Consider the following 23,275-nt stretch of genomic DNA (forward strand, 5'->3'; position numbering starts at 1 on the left):
CCATCTGTTTTCAATCCATAATTAACTCTTGTTCTCTACAATTCTTCTAATTTTGGAATTCATGTTTATTGATTTTGTTCTTCTTTCTCAATGTGAAGAAGAAGAATACCTCGGCTCTATTCCTAAAACCATTGCATCGGATGATTCTTCGACCCAGGCCATCCTTTTCTTTCTCTCTATAGTTTCCAAAGTCATTCCATCGTTAATTTACAGATCTAAATCCTTTCCTGCCTCTGTTTTAATGACGATGACGAAGGAGTCGAAGTGGTTCAGTGGTGGTGTCGAGTGGTGGTGGTTATGAACAGATTGGTGTGAGAAATTGGGAAGGTGTCGGTGGTGAAGGAGAAAGGGTTTTGGTGATCCAATTTTAGATGATGGTGGTGGTGTTAATTATGGATTTAAGGGTTTGATTTTATGGTTTTTGTTGAAGTTAAAATGATGAATTTTTGAAAGAAAAAAAAAGGTTGAAGATGATGAAGATTGATGATAGTTTTATGAAGATGAAGATGAGGAAGAAGATGAATAATAGTAAATAAATTAGGTGTTGGTTATACACTGTTAGATCTGATAGATCTCATTTATCCAACGGTCTCCTTTTTAAATGAGTTAAAATTAACAAAATATGACCAAATTTACTAACAAAATACAGATAAATGACCAATTTGAGACATTTTATAGTTAAGGGATCAAACTGAGAAAATAAAATAAGTTAAAGACCAACGGATGTATTAAACCGAAAAAATATTTGTTCCAAATTATACGTCGCTTTACAATACAAATGAAAAATTAATGTTACTTTTCCTATTATATTCTTAACTATTTATTGCTCTCTCTTCTTTCAATTCCTTCATTTATCTTTCTCATATAATTTATTGAGGACAATTTTGTAAAACAACTCATAATATTTCTTTTCCACACAATATTAATACATTTCTTAATATGTGTGAAATGCCCAAAACGTCATATAATTTGGGACGGAGGGAATATAATCATGTAACTTAAAGACTTTTCTTTATCAACCCTTGCACCATTTCTTAAGAGAAATGGACAAGCTGAATCATTAATATTATCCACTCAAGGAATGATTAAATTTGTCTTCAAATTGATGTTTGGATAAAAATAAAATCAGCTAATCATTAAATGCATATTTTTGAGAGCAGTCCTAACAACACATTTATTTAGACACAATCCTGAATACATTTTTAAAAATTGGATAAGTTTTCGTGAGTGATAAGGGTCAGTAGTGATAAGTCTTTACAAATAACAAAGTTTACAAGATAATTTATGTAACTTATTTTATTGCCTAAAATAATGCCTAAAATAAAGAAACTTATTTTATAAATTGACCAATTACATGAGTACAAGCAGTACTCTTAGTAGGATGTACTTACTTCTTTTAGTGTGTCTCTGTAGACCCATATATATATATATATGTGTGTAATGCTATAAAACACCCATATACTCCCTCCGTCCCAAATTGTATGATGTTTTTGGCATTTCACACATATTAAGAAATGCAATTAATATTGTGTGGAAAAAAGATATTATGAGTTGTTTTACAAAATTGTCCTTAATAAATAATATGGGTAAGATAAATGAAAGAATTGAAAGAAGAGATAATAATAAATAGTTAAGGTTATAATTGGAAAAATAACATTAATGTTGCATTGGTATTGTAAAATGACATATAATTTGGGACAAATTTTTTTCCTAAAGCGACATACAATTTGGGACGGAAGGAGTAGTTTTATGTAGGTGTGTTTTAGCATTGAACAACATTTTGTCGTGCATGGAAGAATTTGTAATGGCTTAAGTAAATCGAGGAAGAAGAGGCGGAATAAAAAAAATAAACATTGTTAACAATAAATTGTAAATTACACAGTTGCCCTTCAACTTTACTTGTGTTAAAAAAGAGATGCTTGGGTTATTTGTCAAAACAAAATGGTGTTCAATGCTAAAACACACCTACATAAAAGTAGGTGGGTGTTATATATATATATATATATATATATATATATATATATATATATATATATATAGTAGTAATATTAGTGAGGCGGGACCTATTGTGGGTTGACTCGACCAATTATTTTTGGAAATAGAATTTCCAGCGGAAGGTGCTATATTTGGGTTGGTGGTAGAATCTCTTGCAAAAGTTAAGAAAAATACCACCATACCACTAGCTACTTATAAAGGCTAAATCTAAACTTATACGCAGCTCTGCCTTTTGAACCAAACCAACAGTTTTTGACATATTTATGTAGGTGAATTAAGCATTTTGAAAGACAAATTATCTACAACTGAGATTCATTCAATTCCACTTGATTATCTGAATTTCAAATAAGTATTTCATCAATTTGTATGCAAGAAACTCTGACTTGTTATGTTTTCAAGTGTACTTTGTTGAACGGTATCCACTGAAACATAAGCATATGCTGAATTGCTGATATCAGTAACCGTGAATAGGAGCAATATGTAATTCAATTCAACATTTTGGGACCAACAGCTAGAGTAAAAGGAAAACTAAACATCCGTCGTCAAAACAATCACTTCATTAACTTAATTTACATATGATATTTGGTGTCTAAACTGCCAATTCCACATGCCAGGAATACATAATAAGTTGGATAACATCGATAGCTATACAATGCAAATCAAAGAAAATATCAAGAAAATTCACAATATAAAATGTTTGAACAGCGGAATTCATAGTTTGGTAAAGGTCAAGCAATCCTAGTATCAAACCTGCACATCACAAACGTTACATTTCCCATTCTCAACCTCTCTGACATACAACTTTTCGTCATCATCTTAGCTTTTAGCCTTTTACCATAATGGTAGGAGTCACCTTCACCGAGTCACCTTTACCTTAAATTTCAGCGGAGGAGCTTTCTCTGATCAAGGAGCCACGGCGGTGGCCACCAACAATCACATCTTTGAGTCGAATCATGGGAGAAAGCATCCTGCTCCTTGCCTGTGGAAACGGTCACTATTGGAATGTTAAGATTATTTTTAAAGATTAAAACGATCACTATTAGTTACACAAAATACCTATTATGATTTGTAGAGAGATTTATGTTTCTGTATAGGATGAGGAAATTCAAAAGTTTAGCTCTTCAAAATCACATTACCACTCATGTTTCAACCAAAGAAAATAAAATATTACATTGCACAAAAGTTTACTCATAAGTCATAACCTTCATTTTTAAAGTAAGTGTAAGTCAAGTTCATTCTGATGTGAACATTATTATGTATGGGTAAACATAGTATCATGACTAATTAGTGTTACCTTATGATGTGCTAGTAAAAATGAATTTGTTGTACACAACTGGAATAATCAACAAAAGAATCCAAGTAATTGACACTATCAAGCATCTTTATGTATAACAATTATAAACGAGGTTTTATGCTTCGTTTTAACTTTTATATAATACTATTGCTTGAGAGAAGAAATTCGCTTTGACAACTTTATGCTTCATTTGTAACAAAGAAGAAATAAAAATTCCTTAGAAGAATGAATATAAATATACCTCATCAGAAATACTGACTTGCCACTTAAGTTGTAAAGCTTTTTCCTGTCGCCAGCGTTGACCAAGCATCACCAAACCCATCACTGTTGCTGCAATGAAAACGGACCATAATGTATTTGCCTCCTTTGCATGAGCATATATGGAGGCAACTCCTCGCTTCCACCAAGCTCCGCAAGGAAGACCTGAAGGGTTTTGTTTGTCATCTTTGGAAGAGTTATTTGACAGTGATAAATCATCAGGAGATACCTTTGTCTCCTGCTCTGCTGATTCGGTTGTTTCAGACCCAACTACGTTTTCATTGTATGCTGTCACAGCACCAATGTCTGTTTCACTGGGGAAAGAAGTGTATTTTGCAGGGCTATGATATATACTTTCCTCTTTTTCAGTCAAACCAAAATCTGGTAGAGTTGTACCTTCCTCAAACTGTTTTCCATGAATAGATAATCTGTTGATTTTCTCATCATAATATTTCATATCCTCAAACTCCTTTGACACATCCAATCCTTCTAATGTCAAGTTTTCTTCATCCTTTCCACTAGGCTTGGATGCTTCTTCATAAGTCTCTTCAAAGGCAACACCTTTGTCTCCGGATTCATTCTGAATCTCACTATAGTCCTTTTCCAATGGCAAGTTTTCATGCTTACTTGGTGGAAAGGCGAAGTGACCAGACATGAACAAAGCGTTCGATGTCTCAGCTTCATTTATTGCGTATGCATCTTCCTTGTCATCATCCTTCAACTCAACTTCACGTGGACCAGGAGCAGCTGCATAAGTTGATGCTGTGAGAGATACAACCTCCCAGTCATTACTGCGAGAAGACTTTTCCCCTTCATCTTCAGTTCCTGCCATCTTTTGTCTTCATCAAAAAGTTGATATCAGAGTTCTAATTTTACTACAAAACCAAAAAGTGAAAAACAAACGCACGTAGCAAAAACAATTATGCAGGCAGGGGAGAGGTAGGGCAGTTAGGTTGACCAAAAAAGGTGTCTGATTTCATCACAACAATGCATACATCTACAAGAAAACTACTACTTTTGGGAAGAAAGAAAAAAACTAAAAGTTTCACAGTTCACAGGCATGTGCACAAAATGATCGATAGAAATAAATAATGAAAAAATGAGAGTCATTCCTTGTATAAATAGAGTAACACTAATGATCATTCTACAAACATTTCCAAGAGGGATTAAAATCAGTACGAGATATTATAAGGTTATACTCTTAGACTGGAAAAAAACTAAAATAATAAAAATTTCATGCAAATAGTTACATCAATCTCTTGCAATTCACCTCTAAATCTTCATCCCCCTAAATCTAATAATAAATTAAAATAACATGACCTTTTTCTTTCACTCACTCGAATCACAAAATTCACATTAATTTTCACTAAATCACTTAAAAAACCAATCATAAACTTCATCAATTCACTGAATTCAAATAACAAGTCAAAATATAACCATGCAATTGAACTAAAAAAATCTACACAAACAAAGATCCAATAACAGCACAAATTAACAAATTAAACACGCTACATAGAGTTGCATGATCATAGAACAAAAAAAAATCAACAGAAAACAGATAATAATTATAATTATTACGCGTTAAAATGAAAGAAAATAAGAAAGAAGGATAAGAATGAAACTAACCAGAGATGAACGAGACACGATCTTCGTAGTGGGTGGAATTTAGAAGCGATGTTTGTATATCGATGAGGTTGAATTGAAACTGTTGTTTTTATATTATTATTATGGATGATGTTGAATGATTATTCATTCATATGTTACCGGATATAGCAGGTTCTTAAAGGAGAGTGTTACCGGCTATATCCGTTTGTGTTGCGTGGTGTCAGAGACTTCGGATCTAACTCAACTGTCACGCCCTGAGCCAATAACGTTAGTCTGCTAAAAAGATATACATGACCAATTACTCTACATTTTTTTTTTCTTTCTTAATTTAGAATACTTAAATAAAGACTCTTTTGTCCCTTAACTATTTAATTGGTATCGCTTTGGTCCCTTAACTAAAAAACAGATTGTTTTAAGTTTTTTTTAGTCTCGTTTTGGTCCCTTCTGTTAGGTTTCCGTTAGTTTTAATAAAAAACGTTAAGTGTGGACACGTGTCACCTTGTTATTGGCTCTGAGATTTTTTTTTTTAACAAAAAAATATTTTAAAAGAAATAATAATTTTTTTTGTAAAAAAAAAAAAATACTCAGAGCCAATGACAAGGTGACACGTGTCCATGAGTTAACTTTTTTTTTAAAACAAAACAGAAACCTAACAGAAGGGACCAAAACGAGATTAAAAAAAAACTTAAAATCTTCAAACAATCTTTTTTTTAGTTAAGGGACCAAAGCGATACCTATTAAATAGTTAAGGGACCAAAAGAGCATTTAAGTCTAAAATAAATAAAGTGTCCCGCGAGCTTAGTTCGGTTGATAAGCTATTGCATAAGATTTTGCTAACAAATGCCCTAAAAACATTGTTTAAGGAAGCCACAAAATGGAACTTTGTCTTGAAAATACAAGTCAAATACATGTAAAAGTCATACCTATACAATTTTCAATGTAAAAATTACTACTTATGCTCTAAAGACATTTGATAGCATTTCCATATTGCATATTATATACATGGGTCGATGTTCAAAATCCAAACACCCACTTTTTCATGTTTAAAATATGTAGACTCTAGCCATCAGGTTTAGTTCGACTGACCCAATTTATATTTCTCTTCTCCTTTATTTGATGAGAACTTATGAAGGTTAATATCTATTTTAAAATCAGAGGAGAAAGGGAGGTTGATGTAATTTTTCTCATAAGAATCACTATTTGATATTTTGAATATAAACCTTCTAAGGATGTATTTGATTTACAATAGAGTAAGTACTTTAATAAATGATATATTTCTGATAAATTAGAGTGAATATATGTTTGAAATCAGTTTTAATAAATATAAAGAAAAGAAGACAAATAAGGACCTTAAAAAAAATAAAAAGAGAAATAAGGGAATGTTTGGATGACACAAAAATAAACAATCTGTAGTTAAGCTGAAAAAGCAGGAGGAAAGTGAAATGGGAGAGCTTTACGCTTTGGACTTCGATGGAGTCATCTGTGATAGCTGCGGAGAAAGCTCTCTCTCTGCTCTCAAGGTTCCTCCATCTCTCTCTCTCTCTCTCTCTCCCTCTCTCCCTCTCTCAATGTCAAAATAATTTTTGGTTTTTTGATTTTTTGATTTTAAATGTTGTAAATTTTCAATCTTTTCTTATGTTGGAATTCATGGAGTGTGATGAATTCAGCTCATGATTTAATTTGTTGGAAATTTTTTGCAGGCTGCTAAAGTGAGATGGCCTGTTTTGTTTGATGGGGTGGATTCAACCATAGAGGATTGGATTGTTGATCAAATGCATACAGTAAATAATTTCTTGACGATTTTACTTAGTTTCAGCTGTTATTGGATTTTTATACTACTGTGCTATGTTTTGTGTTTTTGGAATACAATAAGCTTGAATTTGCATTTAGTTTCTATGATTTGTTTATGTATCTTATGACGAGGCATTCAATTTGAATTCTGGGTTTATACTTTGAATTGAATTGAATTTATTTACTCAGTCAGTGTAATTTTTTTACACGTCCATCTAATCACACATCACTATGTATGTAATACTTTTGGATTTTGGAACGATGGAGAATTGTAGATGTCTTGTACAGTTTGTTACTTGTAGATACATAAAGGGTAGTCTTGACCAAAATGCCAGTAATCCACTCTACTTTGATGCGTGAATTTGAGGACAATATTTTTACATGCTTATTTTTATTGGTTGTTTAAAGTATAGAGTTCCGTTGCATACCTTCATTCGAACTGTTGAATTTCATGAAATATTTTTATTGGTTTCTAAAAACATAGATAATATCTTCAAACATAGAAATGCAATGTACATATATTTCTATCGCCAAATGGCTGGACTTGATTTCAATATTTTAAAGATAAATTTATATAGTTGTTCATGTCAGGTGCGACCGGTAGTGGAAACTGGATATGAAAACCTTTTACTTGTGAGATTGTTGCTAGAGACCAGAACCCCGTCCATCAGGAAGTCTTCGGTGGGTAAAATTCCTATACCTCATTTTTTGTCATTAATTACCATGCAGCCGAGACTAGGTATATAACTTATGATGATGCTTGTTTCATTGAATCTGCTTCTGAAGTCTCTTGAGTGATGTCATTGTTCTTGTGCAAGGTTGCAGAGGGGCTTGCCGTTGAGGGTATATTGGAGAGTTGGTCCACGTTGAAGCCTATTATTATGGAAGAATGGGGTGAGAATAGGGAAGCTTTGATAGATCTTTTTGGAAAGGTCAGAGATGAATGGTTGGAGCAGGATTTTGCTGCTTGGATCGGTGCAAACAGGTAGTCCAATCATCTCTTGACGGGGCAATAATTTTTATATTTTGTATGTAACCAATGTTTTAAAAGTTGAACTGTACATCGAACTGGCGAGACCTCTGAGTCATGGTCCAACTGCTCTAAACCATTCAAACCGGGACAAAGCTGTGATTGAACCGTTCAAATAACCGAATTTCAGACAGTGTCGGTTCATGGTTCAACCAGTTGAAATGTCCAATTTGGTTTTTAAAACATTGGTTACAACTTATACCAGATACATGATGAGAAACCTTAAGCATTCTGTGGAGATATCTTAAAACATGAATCCATGAACATTCAGTTTATGAAAATTTCCAGTGCAAGATTGAACATATGTTATTATCCCAATTCAACCACTTACCTAACTTGAGAGTGGGAGATCCGTTAGATTGGGGCAGTGGGAAATGTTGTTATTCTTTTGGACTGTGGTAGATCAATTATTTTCCTTTCTGTTCAAGGAAGTCCTGTTAGAGATGATATTCTAAAAGGAATCAATTTATATCTGTCTTTGTATTCTGGATATGTGATAGGAATCCAAATTAAGAGAAACAAGAAATAATATTATAGATTGAAAAGAAAATGAGTAAATAGGCAATTACCCCCCTGAAATTGTAAGTTTCGTCAATTACCCCCCTGAAATTGCACAACGTTAATCAATTTACCCCCTCCGTCAAATTTTTCTGTTAGTCAACATGACGTTTTGCAAATACCCCCCTGAAGTTTTGCAGTTATGTGCAAAATGCCCCCTAAACTTGAAAATTCATTTTTTTTTTCTTATCCTAAAATTCATTTTTTTTCTTCTTATCCAAAACATGCAAATTTGGACTTAGTAATTGGCCAATGAAAATTGATATATTATCCAACAACCTGAGTGACTATAGAATGGTGAAAGCTGAACAAAAAAGGATCAAAAGGGTCTTGTGCAAAGCGTTAAAAATGTAATCAAATGTGTTAATTTAATAGTTGAAGGTGAACTTAACAAAAGAATGGTAAAGCGTTCAAAATCATGCCAAAAAAACTGAAATTCAATCGTTGAAAGTTTAAAGCTAATGCAATCGAAGCTGCTCAAATAAAATGGTTCATTATGATTCACATTTAGGGATTCAGAAACACATGTAGTCGATCATGTAACCGAATAAAAAAGATGAGCAATAGTCACTCCTTTTCTAAACTAAGACAAGACAATAATATAATATGTCACCACTTATAACCATATATGGAGTAATTGCCTATTTAATCCATATATATCCTAAAATTTATATGGAGTAACGCAGCCATATATTTTGACATCTTGGTTATGCCAATTATATGTCATTTATGTGTTTCATCATGTATGCCATGCATTAGTTTGATCGTTTCAGGGAACATATATGGTTGTATACCGACAAAACTTAGCTAATATGCTTCACAATCAGTGACAATGCAGTCACTTTTAAGGATAAGAAAAAAAAAATATAAATTTTCAAGTTCAGGGGGCATTTTGCACATAAGTGCAAAACTTCAGGGGGGGTATTTGCAAAATGTCATGTTGACTAACAGAAAAATTTGACGGAGGGAGTAAATTGATTAACGTTGTGCAATTTCAGGGGGGTAATTGAAGTTTTGTTAATTTCAGGGGAGTAATTGACGAAACTTACAATTTCAGGGGGATAATTGCCTATTTACTCAAAAGAAAATATTACAGAAGATTCCCTCTGTAATCCTAGAGCAAAAGCTCCTCAGAGAAGAGACATTTCTCTCTCTCTCTCTCTCTGCCCAAAACCAATAAGGTTCCTAATTGAATAATTCTGAATTCTCCCTACTGTTGTGGCCAAATGGCCTTATTTATACAAACAAAGGGCATAAACTGCCTGTAACTGCTCCTAATCAATACAAATTTGCATAAACTGCCCAACTGCTCCTAATCAACACAAATACTGCATATTATATAAAATGCTAACTGCTCCTAAATAACTATATATTAAAATAACTGACTATTTATTGAAATAACTGACTGCATGTTACCCTATCAATACCACCAGATACCTAACAATATGCTTCAGACTAGATATTGTCATTAGTTTGGTACATTAAGCATATTAAGATCTTGCTGTATTGCTATTTAGATGTGTTCATGATCCTAATCATATCCAAATAAAAACCAATTAAATGGATTAGATTAGCCAAACAAGATTTTTTCCAAAACTGAATTAACAAAAACCTGGTTTCGGATATGGTTGTAGTTTGTGGCTTCCAACCGGATATTTTGCTCACCCCTACTCCTGTTGGCTGAATATTGACATCTTATAAATCGTTATATGCTGTAATATGTTCTTTGCACATGTCATGAATGAGATTTCCTATTATTAATTTGTGATGCTTTGCCTATAGAATATATCCCGGTGTTTCTGATGCATTAAAATTTGCAAGCTCAAAGGTTTTCATTGTCACCACAAAACAGGTAAACTTTGCTCTTTACCCGAGTAAGGGAACAATAATCGCAACAATAGAGAGTTTTGCATTTAGTGTTAAGAAAAATAAGAGGGGACGAAGTAATTGGTCCATTATTTCAGAGCCGATTTGCTGATGCTTTACTTCGAGAGCTTGCTGGAGTAACCATACCATCTGAAAGGATATATGGTCTGGGAACTGGGTTAGTATTTGATAAATTTCACAGTAATTATGCATTGAAATATTTATATTTCACTTATATTATCTCTTAATTTTATTGCTTTCTTTTGATAATAATTTTACCCACAGTCCCAAGGTAGAAATTCTAAAGCAGCTTCAAAAGAGACCAGAGCACCAAGGGCTGACACTGCAGTAAGATACTGAGCTATTATAGCAGTACTCAATGTCTTTTGGTTATGACTATTTATGTGAATTTTCCAAAGATGGTCTTCGAGATATTAATTAATTCCAATTTATTTTAACCAGCTTTGTTGAGGATCGGCTAGCTACCTTAAAGAATGTGATCAAAGAGCCTGAGTTAGACAAATGGAATTTGTATCTAGGTAGTTCTCTTTTTCTGTTTATAATTTCCCCACCCTCCCTTATTTTTGTCTCAGTTCCGATTTTGTGGATTATTACTTTTCTTTTTATGTTGTTGTTTACTTGATAATGATATGACTGTTTGGATCAGGGAATTGGGGTTACAACACTGCACAGGAGAAAGAGGAAGCTGCAGCTATCCCCAGAATTCGAGTTCTTCAGCTCTCAGACTTCAGCAAGAAGTTGAAATAGGGTTTTCGTTGAACTTTCAATTGTCAGTCATTGAACAACTAAATATATTCTTCAAACTTCTTTTTAAACATTATAAAAGTTTCTAGTGAAAACACTCTTTCTACTTAGAAACTTATGTTAAAGAGAGAATCAACTTAATCTTATTGTTTCTATTATTTGGGCTGAAAAGTATGAAAAGAATAAGCATGCCATTTATGTATATTACTTTTGATAGGACAAATTGGGTATTAGAATTAATCTGTGATTGAGTTTTTTTTGAGTAATAATTTGTGATTGAGTTGTAAATGTGCTTATTTGTATTTTAAATAGACAAGAAAATAAATTGAGGAGGCATGAAGCCAAAATTTCTTGACATGGTATCACAAGTCTTTTAGCTGAGATACCTCATACTTTTCTCTTGCTTGCTTGCTTTCGTTCTTGGCTCTGGTTTAGTGAGAAATCGTCTTTCTTGTTTTAGTGCTCCAGGCTTCTGTTTTCAGCAACCGTCTTGGTTCGTCGTTTATCGCTCTTGTTTGGTTCTTGCTCCATGGTTTTGCTTACAACCACTGTCTTGGTGTGTTTTTTTTTTTTTTTTTTGGGACTCACGTTAAGCTTTTTAGTTCTCATTTTCATCTAAGGTTCTCGATCCTTGTTTATAGCCCCAATTTCTATCTTGGTTTGTGCGTGGTTCTTGCCACTATTGGATTTTCTGGTTCTCGTGTTCCTAGTTTGTTTGGCATCATGTCGATCGAGAAGGAGAAGGAGAATTTTTGTATTCACTTTAGCAGCAAAAATTATACAGTACGAACGACACATGTGCAACATGGTAGACAAATGATGCCTAAATTATAACTTTGATTCTAGCTTCAATCAAACCTCAAATTGTTAACAATCGATGTTCATTTTCTATTGCCAAGGATATGTTGGATTCTATAAAAACGTGTTTACAACCTAGTTAGTGCCACTATGCTAAATTGGTCTCATGTTCCTTCTTTGGCTTGATCCCACCAACAGCACTACATAGATCCAACCGAACTCATGTAAAACCCATTGGCTACATATGAGTATATTCTGTGAAGCTGAATTTAGATGGCTCTTTATCTAGATTCAAAGCTGGTGGATTTTAAAGAGAGAGTCCTTGTCAATCTTATTTCAATTATTTGGGAAAAACATTAGGAAAAGAATCAACATGTTATTTATGTATATTGATTTTGACAGGACAAATTGGATATTAAAAATGATGTGTGATTATGAGCTGCAGATAGAGGGAGACGTCAGACCAAAGCTTCTTAACAACTTCCTCCTCTTTTTTGGTCTTTGCAACTCTCTTAAATGAAGTGACCTTGTTTTATCTTCAAGTTTGGCCTTGTTACATGCAGTGAGTAGTTTTATGTAAATTACAAAATTCTAGCTGTTTTGAGTATTGAAATAACTTAGGCGTAACTAACATTGGTACTTAATGCGCATATCCTCACTTGGTTAATAACAAATCACTTGTTCAAAGACTTGTATTCTTAAAATTGATATCAAATGTTTGAATTAGTAAAATTCACATTTTTATATAATATGCAAAGTTTAACACTCAATGTCACTTGACTCAGACATGCACTCGCCACACAAGCATACAATCCATGTCAAAGATAAGATTAGTAAACTTGTATTTTTCACAAAAAATAAATAAATATATAAATGTAAAATTATCTAAATTTTAACATCTAATATTGATGGTTTTTTTTCCTCAAAAACAAAGTGTTGATGGATTTTGTCACGCACACACAAAGTTCATATATAGGTTTATAGGTTTATCATATACAAATTAAACCACAAATCAACTACATGGTAAGTAGTTATCCATTGTAAAGAAAAAGACAAAAAGAAGAAATTGCTACATATAGGCACGTGTCAAGATTTCATTGATGGTGGCACCAATATAATCAAATCTTATTTGAATGGCGGGTAATGGTATACCATGCAATCTTAATATATATCATATTTTGATTGGTTTTGGCAACATTGAAAGGAAGGGAAGCAAATGGGGCATCTCTATGCATTGGACTTTGATGGAGTTCTCTGTGATACATGTGGAGAGACAGCTATCTCTGCTCTCAAGGTTCTTCCTCTCTCACCAATAAAATGAAAGAAAACAACTTAAAATAGTAGAAAGTTTTTTATGATCACATTCAGTTTCATATGGTTTTGGACTTTTTTTGGTTTTGAAATAAGTGTGACTATGTTGTTTGATGATTTGCAGGCTGCCAAGTTGAGATGGCCTGACTTGTTTGGCAGTGTGGATTCATCCACAGAAGATTGGATTGTTGAACAGATGATTAAAGTAAATAAATATAATTATGGCTAGTTTTGTTTTATTTTATCTTGTCTTGTTATTACTTTTTGGTTATTGTACATTTCTACTCCAAATTAGAGAAAACTGTGTTGGTAGCCAAGCACTGCTAGAGGTGAAACAATCTTGAATTCACTAGCAGGAAACTACTTAATTTATTTGAAGTTGAACTTAAGTTTTTTCATGTCAGGTGCGACCGGTGGTGGAAACTGGATATGAAACTCTTTTACTTGTGAGGTTGTTGCTGGAGACAAGAGTTCCTTCCATCAGAAAGTCATCGGTGAGTATAAAACTATAAACCATGGCTTTATATTTTTTTGATGCAAGCCTTTTGCCTTTGATTTTTTATCATGGATTAACAAGTGAAAGTCACAACATTATCATCAGATTCTAAGGAACTTTGTGATCTATGATGATGCCATTTGACTGATGACATAGTTCTTCTGAAAGGTGGCAGAGGGGCTCACAGTTGAGGGCATATTGGAGGACTGGTTCAAATTGAAGCCTATTGTCATGGAAGAATGGAATGAGAATAGGGATGATCTGATAGATCTATTTGGAAAGGTCAGAGATGATTGGTTGGAGAACGATTTCGCTGGTTGGATTCAAGGAAACAGGTACTTCAATCAAATGTCGTGAAATGTGATAATTCTTTTCAGTGTTGTCAAATAACATATAGCGGCGCCATAGCGCTACAACATAGTAGAATTTTAACAAATTGCTATTGCTCCGCAGCATGTGATTTAGTACCAAGTGTTGTCAAATAATTAATTTTTGGATGATTTACCTCTAGATTTTATCCTGGTGTTGCTGATGCATTAAGATTTGCAAGCTCAAAAGTGTACATTGTCACCACAAAACAGGTCTGGCTTCTCTCTTTGCTCATAGCATGAAAACAATAATCCTAATCCTATATATTTACATCCCCTTGTGCCTTTGAATTTTCTATGTACTTTCCTTTCTATGGTTTCAGGGTCGCTTTGCCGATGCTTTACTTAGAGAACTTGCTGGAATAACTATACCACCGGAGAGAATATATGGTCTTGGAACTGGGTTAGTATTGCTATTTTTTATTTTATTTTTTTGGATAAACTCAGGTGGCTTATACCTTCGCTAATTGACATATTTCTCAAACCATCTTGTCTTTTTTGTTTTCAGTCCTAAGGTAGAAACATTGAAGAAGCTTCAAAAAATGCCAGAACACCAAGGACTGACACTACAGTTAAGATATTTGTGCATCTAGAGGCTATTTAAATTGATATAAACTTGTAGTTACATGTTAAGATGATTTGGGAGGAATTAACTGTAGTTAAATTTTAAACAGCTTTGTGGAAGATAGGATTGCAGCCCTTAAAAATGTCATCAAAGAGCCAGAGTTAGATAATTGGAATTTGTATCTAGGTATAATTCTTTTCTTACTGTCTCATTATAACTTCTGCACTCTCCAATTTGTCTCTTTTCTTACTGTATAATAATTGTTAAACTTGGTTGTTTGGATTAGTGAATTGGGGGTTCAACACTCAGAAAGAGAGGGATGAAGCAGCAGCCAACCCCAGGATTCAGCTTATTGATCTCTCTGATTTCAGTAGCAAGCTCAAGTAATAGTTTCAATTGAATCATCAATCATTCAGTTGAAGAATATTTTCTTCCATCTTATTTATACATAAACAATAATGATTCCTTGAGAATTTCTATTATTACAACTGCAACTCATGAGATATAAATAATATTTCCATCACCTGTCTATTATTAACTTTTGGCAATGATAATTTGGATGTAATCAACAACACAAATTACAAAAATTTCAAGTTTTTCCCAAAAATAATCTCCCAGGTAGAAGTGTATTCTCTTAGTCTTGCCAATGCAGCAAGGGTTGATTTCGATTACTTCTTCACTAGCATTTCAATGCAGTTTATCACCTTAATTAAAAGGGAAGAAAGAGTTGTACATTGTAACTAAAAATAATAACAGTGGGAGAAATCCATTTAAAAAAAGTGATACAATTGCTTTATCTCAACGTCTGGAGGAATATACCTGTACCGTTTAACTACAATTCTGTTTTTGAATTTCCATCAACTTCCTCTTGACTAGCGTTATCTGCTTTGTCTTTCTCACTATTATGCTTCTGAATGAGTTCATCTAGGGATGGATCTCCGGGTCTTTGAAAAAGTTGCTCCCCCATTTTAATCTCGTATGCCTCTGATTGGTCGAAGACAAATTCCTTTAACTGTTGACACGATAAGAGTATGAGACACTATCAACAGAAAGCATCATAAACTAAGGACAAACAAAATTACTACTTCCTCGAGGCTGAATTTAAAGATAGTTTTTCACTACGATTAGACCAAACGTTTAAGTTCCTTGATTAGAATCCAACATCATTTGATAGCCAAGTGAAGAACAACATAATATCAATGACAATCAAAATTTTTCGCAAACTAGGTGAGGTTGGTTACTTGCTTCGTATCATATGATGCCATAATGTCTTATCATAAATTATATACGATGATAGACCATTCTTAGTTCTTTATGACTGAAAAAAAAGTGTAAAAAAGGAACCCATACCTCCTCCAAGTCCTTAATGCTGTCCATATTGAACATGATTGTATTCAGATCAACACCTGTAAACCTTACTCCAACAGCTCCGGTTCTAAGAACGTGTGTCCATTTCATGGCAAGTTCAGCTACGCTGTCCTAAAATCAAACACGAAAAATTGCAATCTCTCTACTTCAAAAAACAAATTATATAGAGCATCAACAAGCACATGTTAAAAGCTTAAGCACCTCTTGTTACTTCACTTAATCTTTCAACGAGAATCACTAGCAATGCACACTTTGTTATACTATTGCATGAAATTAATTCATTTCTTATTTTGTAAAACACATCAATTTCATCCAATAATAATGAAAGAAGTATTAAAGAGTATCCTCATTTTTCTTTCGCAATCCAATTTATCCGCTTTAAGCAACGCAATCCAATTGGTTACCCTATAATAACAAGTAAAAACTATGTGGAAAAGTTGAATTTATCCGCTTTAAGCAACACAATCCAATTGGTAAATTAGCATAATCAGACAAAAAACTCAAACAACAATAGCAAAAAACTCAGTAAAAGGGAAAAGCCACAGGTTCAACTCATTATTTGGAGCTAATTTTTTTCATTCAAAAAAACGGACATAATAGTTAATCACAAACGTTAATTAACTCAAATTCAAGCTCAATTAACAACAAAATAAAAGATGAAAATCAAAACTTTAACTCAAACCCATCATTTTTTTAAGAGGAACTCAATTTCATCATTCACAACAAGTAAAAATCACTGATTTAACTCAAAAACATCATGCATAACAAGTAAAAATCACAAATTTAACTCAAATTAAGAAAAAAAGGTAACATTTTTGTCATCTAAATCCAGCAAAAATAGTAATAATCAGAATTCAACTCAAATTACAAAATGTAGTTACCGGAGTCCGGCGAACACCAAATCGGAGCTTAACGAATCCGATAACAGGTCCAGTGTGGCGTTTCATCATCTCCTCTTTGATCTTCGATTCATCCATCTTGGTTAAATCAGCGGGAGCGAAAGAGGGTGAAGGTTTCTTGCCCCATTCCTTCCAATCATCATCCTCCTCATCGTCGAACACGTCGTCCAATTCGTCGGTGATGTGGACCTTGCGTTTTCCGGCGAGGGTAAAATGGGAATTTAGGGAGATTAGAAGAAGAAGGGAAAGTAGAAAGAGAGTTGAGAAGTTCATGATGATGCAATGAAGAATGAATGAATTACTTCATGAAATTATTATTATGCCTTTGGTTGTGGTGTGTCTTTGCATGAAGTGCTTAAAACTTGGATTATCATTAATTTTTGATTTGTTTTTGCTAAGATTAGTTTAAAAAGATTTGATTTAAATAAGAACTAAATTGAAATTAATTTGATTCAAAATTTTGTTTGTTGTGAATCAAGTACATTTTTTGTGTGTAATAATATTGATTAATTTAAACACAGTTGTATGATTGAAAGTTGTACCTATGAATAAGTTGACATAAATCTTTTACAATCTCTGTCATGTTAGGAAGAACATCAATTGTTTGATTAGATAAAGAGAATAGTAATGAAAGGTTAAGTCCAAAAATGTAAAGTATAAATTTGTAAATAAACGAGTTTAAATGAGTATTGAAATTGAAAGTAAAAAACTCAACATTTGGTATTTGCTTTATACTCCATATCAACTATTTAAATGAATCTTAGTTACCTCACAATTATACGCAAAAATACTTTGATTTATAAATATATATAACTTGACCAAAACAATGTGTATATATACAAGAATTGAATAGGTATTGTAATATACTCCCTATCAAGTATTTATCATTGTTGGTTACAAATTGCAATTGATGATATTTATCTCATATTAGAGTCATATATGGAGTTTCAGATGTTACTGTTGAGAGATCAAACATATTGTATTTGGTATCTGAGAACCGAGTTCTAAGTACTGTGAATATTCTGATCCAGAATCTCAAAAATACCATGTCTAAAAGTTTGAACACCTCGAAATAAAAGCATTTCTTAAACAACAAATAGCTGTAAAGTACATCAACGAACACAAAATATCCAAAAGTTAAATAGCCACCCATCAACAAGGAGGCCCGCCAAATAAGAAAGAACACCGAACTCTGCTTACACCTTGCTCCTCCGTTGCATTGTAATCCGGAAAACTAAAATACAAGATGAAGGGGTAAGTCAAAAAGACTTGGTAAGGAGATAACAACCATCACCAACTACATCAAATATATATAATTTTCAATGAAGTATACACATGAAACTCACTAACTTGTAAATTTATCCATTCAAAAAGGAATATGTCTAAAACTGAATTAATTAAAGAGGTAAAAATAAAAAAAAAATAAAAAGGAATCATCGTGAGAGGACTAAGAGATGGCTCAATCTTGTTGATAGCCCTTCTTCCTAAGGGTGGCCTCTACCTAACGGGCGGCTGCATCTAATGGATAGCATTTTCCTTAAGATCTAGTAACGCATCATATCATATTATACTCCCTCTCCATTCATTTTCTTTTGATGTTTTACCTCTTGACACAAGTTTTAAGGAGTAATTAAAGTATATAAACATTTGTGTGTTTTTTACTTAAATGTCTTTATTTATCATTAAATTCACATGTGATAAACCAAAGATCACAACTACTTTAATAGTTTATTGTGTTTTCCAACAAGGGTAAACTTGAGAAAACAATAATAAATTCACTAAAACATCAAAAGTTTTGGAATATAGTTGAAGTTCTAAAACATCAAAAGAAAAGGAATGGAGGGAGTATCAATTAGGGAGTCTACATTTAGTTGCGACAACCGTCTCTTCGTAAAGGTGGCTTCTCCCATAGAGGCAAGTCCATCTAACGGGAAACACTCCTTAACGATTAAATGAGTAAAATGTCGGGGTTTTGAGCAAGAAAACTTCTATTTGTGATCAAAATACGCAATAAAACACAGAATACATGGATGCAGAAGTGCTTAAATGATCTCCAACAGCAAACCATACAAGAGAAATTTTAGTTTTCTCTTTGAAAAGCTATCTTAACCTATATCCCCAACAATAGAACTTAACTGTTTTCCCTTAATCATAATTTTATCTCATTTTTTGTGCACTGTGCCAATTTTTCATGCGACAAATTTGTAACACATCAGCGGTTTAGTTATTCTGCCACACTTTTATTAGAGTCCCTTTATACAGAATGAGTCTCACATGGTGGTGATCCAACACCGTAATTCTATTAATATATTAGTTGATTTAACTATTTAACTAATACAAGCTTGATACAAGGTTGTTATATATGTTTGCAGTTGCATACACATCAAATAACTTAGCTCAGTATCCTGCTCAGCTCTTACCTTTTTCTTTTCCTGACTAATTTTACAGCAATCTTAACAAATAACAAGCATTGAATATATTATGAATTTCCTAACTAACAACCATACAACACCAACCAAGGAGGTAATAATATCATAAGAATAATAGCCACTCATGAGTTGGCAAAACTCATATTAACCAAACGTTTGGACTTTAGAATGTTGGGTTCAAGTCTCATATTAAGGAAAAAATCTTTAGGAGATTTCAAGGTTTTATACAACAACCTCCTATTATGAAAGAGTACAATTGAGCAAGGAGATGAATTATTGTAGTGAACTTATATTTGACTGATTGTTACCGACAACCAACATTGCATCTCTTTTAATTGATTGTTGCTCAAACTCTAATTTCTGCTTACATTTTGCTAAAAGAAAAAAATTACCCTCTAGCTTATTTGAAAACTAGTTATCACTCATTCAATAGCTTAGTCATCCAAAAGTAATAAAAGATTTGCAACTCACAAACTTACTTGCAGTTCAACCAGAAAAATACTTTCAAAGTAAATGAAACTACTGCATGTTTGAAGAAATAAAGTAAGACTGATTTCCCTATCCTTATCTATTTATAAACCTACTCATCCTTGACGTGTGTAACTTGCTCATTAATATGTTTCCCACTTCAACCTTTCATTTAATTTCTAGTTCATAATAGTTTTGTTTAAACATTTGAATGACAAATCAAATAATGAACATTCAAGAGAGATTGAATTTCCTTTCGGGAGAATCGCCTTCCAGTTGGTGTCAACCGGGTATCAGGCGAGCGCAACTGCAGAGACTAATCCCTCGAACATTGTGGGATCCAAATGGTCGGCAAACTCTCCCTAAGGCTTTGTTTGGATTGGTGGAACATGATGGAATAGGATGGAATGAAGTGGTATGGAGTTATGTTCCATTGTTTGGATTTGTAAAAAATGAATGGAATGGAATGAAACATGATGGAATCCATTCCATCCCATAGCACTCTCTCTTCCAATTTATCATTCCCTCCAATTTGGGGTGTATGCAATGGAATGAAGGTTTGTTAGGCTTTGAACTAAGTAGCTAATGGTATTTGCATTCGAGACGACCGTTTTGTGTTGGCAAAAACAGAATGGACATCTCCACGATACCACTAGTTGATGTTGAGTTGGCGAGGCAATGTTGGGCTCGTGACTTACATCTAGGTAATGTTGACTTTGAGGTGGATTCCAAGCTAGTAGCAATGGTGTGTATGTAATCTTTGATGGCATCTAGGATTTTGGTGCAGTTATAAATGATTGTCGACATTTACTTGTTCTTGATTTAATAATCTCTGATGTTAGGTTAATTCAAGGACAAACCAATGCAGTTGCTCATAACTTAGCTAAGGTGGTTCCTTGTTATGTTAGTCTTTACATTTTCATCAAAATTCTGTCTTGTATTGAACCTATTATTATAAATGAAATGCACTACATTTCTTGTCGAATAAAAAAAAAAAACAGACCAAGATTTATCAGTAATAAATATATATAATAATACGATGCACCAAATTGTGATGCATAAAATTATATGTCTAATATGTTAAGCCTAACAAACCAAACTTTGCAAACAAATAGAAAAATTAAGACAAAAGTAATCCCATAATTTCAATAATACCCAAAATCAGAATCATGTTTGCAAAAATGTATTCGCATCCAGAATCTCAAAGATACCATATCTAAAAGTTTGTACACCTTAAAATAAAAGCATTTCTTAAACTCCAAATAGCAGCAGAGTACACCAACAAACCCAAAATATACATAAGTAAAATAGCCATCCATCAAGGAGGCCTGCCAAAAGAGTAAGAACACCGAAACTTCAAATCTACTTGCAGCTTGCTACTCCGTTGCATATGAATCTGGAAAAAAAAAGATTTAATAAGGAGACACAATCATCACCAACTAGAAGAAAAGCACACAAAGGCAAGAGTTATGTTAAATAGTAACTACATCAAATATAAATAATTTTCAATAAAGTATACACATAAATCTAATTAAACTTGAAAATTTAACCATTGGAGACATGTTTTTACTCTTGAATATGTTGGGTTCAAGTCTAATTTTGAGGAAAAAACCTTTAGGGGATTTCAAGGTTTTATATAACAACCTCCTATTATGAAAGAGTACAATTGAGCAAGGAGATGAATTATTGTAGTGAACTTAAATTTTACTAATTACAGACGAACACCATTGCATCTCCTTTAACCGATTGTGGATAAACCAGAAAAATACTCGCATTTCATTATATGTCATAAAGTTTTAAAGTAAATGAAACTACTGTATGTTTGAAGAAATAAAGTAAGACTGGTTTTCCCTATCCTTATCAATCTATAAACCTATCCATCCAATTCTATTGATGTGTGGAACTTGCTCATTAATATGATTCCCACTTCAACCTTTCAATCAATCATTAGTTCATACTTTAATTAGTTTGGTTTAAAACATTTGGATGGCAAATGATGAACATTATTGAATTTCCTTTCAGGAGAATAATCTTATAGTTGATATTAATATAAAAATACAAACAAATTCGTTTGAACTTGTAGACTGTCAAGTCCTTAACAATAATCATTAGATAGTCATTCAAAATTACAATCAATCTAAGCAATCAGAAAATCGAATATTCACTCAATCGATTATAATGAAAACAACGTATACAAATGAATGAAAATTCAAACAAGTAAACCACAGAGGAGGAACTTACTTTCATAAAACTGAAACTAAGCTTTCGGCGTAGTCCATGGTCGAGTACCAACATATATAATCTTTACAAGTATATGTACCTGTAGTAATTTTTGTCCGCCTTAGTTTATTATCTCTGCAATTATAGAGAATTGCATTGTTTCCATAATAATCACTTTCATTATACCTGTTCTTAAATATTAGTGTATGACCATCCTCGTAAAGAAGCAATGGCACCAATAGCAAAGTTGGCTTGTAACCAAAAAAGTCATAATCTATTTGAAGATCCTGATAACTAATTTTAAGGAATTGGGTCCAAGAATCTTTAGCCCCAAATTTCATCATCCGCCATATAACAAAATAGGTGTCCTTAGAATAAGAAAAACAAAGGCATCCCCCCAAAACATGAACCATTGGAGCCATAAATGGCACCTCATCAAAATCACGAGGCAACAAGTACTTATTATATGTCTCAGTCCCCAAATCAAGCGAAAGAATAACAAACTGCTCAATTGTAATATCCTTAGAATAATAGTTCAAGTGATTGTGAATAGCCAACCAATTAAGTGTTCTGCTCAGATACACACCACAGTTCACATCACGCTCATATCCTTCAGGATAGTCAAATTCAAGAGGAACAACAGGGAAACTTTCAATATCTCTCCAAACATTATCACTCAAACTTAAAATTTTGACATTGCTTCTCAGTTCATCTTTTGGATTGTAACGGGACGCCACCACCTTATAAGTGTCGGTTGCATTGTCAAAACCAAAGTTAAACTTGAAAAAGGTCACGAGGCATGAAAGTCGCGCGTTGAGAGCTGCCAGCATCATCGCGAAAATAGCCAAAATCCTTAGTTGTCCTGGTGGCTGGGTTCCATAAACGGAGTCCATACACTTCATGACCATATTCTCCACCTATAGCTGCTAGCAAACAGATCAATCCGTTGCAAGAACCAACTATAGTATGATAGTTATCCTCACAGCACGAAAAATAACAGTCAGCATTAATGTCGGAATGGGTGAATGAAGGGTTCTCAATTAAACGGGGCATGGAGTAGGGAACAACACTGCAACTCAACGGCATCACGTAACCGTCTCCGTCAAAGTCGTGATGCGTGACTAATGTGAATTGCGGATTTCGTGATGCTGATCGTTTGAGGTGTAATTTGATGAAGACGGGATCAGAAAT

The 23,275-nt window shown here is 33.3% G+C and overlaps 4 protein-coding genes and 1 pseudogene across 7 annotated transcripts; 2 read left to right on the forward strand and 3 right to left on the reverse strand.

Moving 5' to 3' along the window:
• Nucleotides 1-2,524: 2,524 nt before the first annotated feature.
• LOC11436478 (ATG8-interacting protein 1) lies at nt 2,525-5,332 on the reverse strand. Of its 2 annotated transcripts, none has more exons than XM_003623929.4 (3): nt 5,174-5,332; nt 3,531-4,386; nt 2,525-2,974 (listed from the first exon to the last, which is right to left on the reverse strand). In XM_003623929.4, exons 2-3 carry the CDS (start codon nt 4,377-4,379, stop codon nt 2,870-2,872), a joined length of 954 nt encoding a protein of 317 aa, XP_003623977.1. In that variant the 5' UTR covers nt 4,380-4,386; nt 5,174-5,332; the 3' UTR covers nt 2,525-2,869. The 2 variants fall into 2 exon arrangements, with proteins under 2 accessions (XP_003623977.1, XP_003623978.2); XM_003623930.4 differs by having other exon boundaries at nt 2,525-2,989.
• A 1,175-nt stretch (nt 5,333-6,507) lies between these two features.
• On the forward strand, nt 6,508-11,517 carry LOC11436943 (uncharacterized). 2 transcript variants are annotated; one of them, XM_024769575.2, is made up of 9 exons: nt 6,508-6,672; nt 6,853-6,933; nt 7,535-7,682; nt 7,769-7,928; nt 10,314-10,383; nt 10,496-10,575; nt 10,683-10,745; nt 10,860-10,936; nt 11,065-11,428. In XM_024769575.2, the coding sequence occupies exons 1-9, from the start codon at nt 6,595-6,597 to the stop codon at nt 11,163-11,165; spliced, it is 858 nt and encodes a 285-aa protein (XP_024625343.1). In that variant the 5' UTR covers nt 6,508-6,594; the 3' UTR covers nt 11,166-11,428. The 2 variants fall into 2 exon arrangements, with proteins under 2 accessions (XP_024625343.1, XP_003623980.1); XM_003623932.4 differs by having other exon boundaries at nt 6,511-6,672; nt 7,535-7,624; nt 7,762-7,928; nt 11,065-11,517.
• A 1,433-nt stretch (nt 11,518-12,950) lies between these two features.
• Nucleotides 12,951-15,278, forward strand: LOC11436479 (uncharacterized). The gene is made up of 9 exons (XM_003623933.4): nt 12,951-13,254; nt 13,396-13,476; nt 13,676-13,765; nt 13,936-14,102; nt 14,279-14,348; nt 14,459-14,538; nt 14,644-14,706; nt 14,810-14,886; nt 14,987-15,278. The coding sequence occupies exons 1-9, from the start codon at nt 13,177-13,179 to the stop codon at nt 15,085-15,087; spliced, it is 807 nt and encodes a 268-aa protein (XP_003623981.1). The 5' UTR covers nt 12,951-13,176; the 3' UTR covers nt 15,088-15,278.
• LOC11435598 (uncharacterized) lies at nt 15,206-17,358 on the reverse strand. 2 transcript variants are annotated; one of them, XM_024769453.2, is made up of 4 exons: nt 16,950-17,358; nt 16,051-16,179; nt 15,520-15,712; nt 15,206-15,404 (listed from the first exon to the last, which is right to left on the reverse strand). In XM_024769453.2, the coding sequence occupies exons 1-3, from the start codon at nt 17,238-17,240 to the stop codon at nt 15,533-15,535; spliced, it is 600 nt and encodes a 199-aa protein (XP_024625221.1). In that variant the 5' UTR covers nt 17,241-17,358; the 3' UTR covers nt 15,206-15,404; nt 15,520-15,532. The 2 variants fall into 2 exon arrangements, with proteins under 2 accessions (XP_024625221.1, XP_003623982.1); XM_003623934.4 differs by having other exon boundaries at nt 15,206-15,712; nt 16,950-17,356.
• Nucleotides 17,359-22,107: 4,749 nt separating this feature from the next.
• On the reverse strand, nt 22,108-23,170 carry LOC11435599 (F-box/kelch-repeat protein At3g23880-like; annotated as a pseudogene).
• Between the last annotated feature and the right edge of the window lie 105 nt (nt 23,171-23,275).

Source organism: Medicago truncatula, chromosome 7 (genome assembly GCF_003473485.1).
Source record: "Medicago truncatula cultivar Jemalong A17 chromosome 7, MtrunA17r5.0-ANR, whole genome shotgun sequence".
Classification (NCBI taxonomy): Eukaryota; Viridiplantae; Streptophyta; class Magnoliopsida; order Fabales; family Fabaceae; genus Medicago; species Medicago truncatula.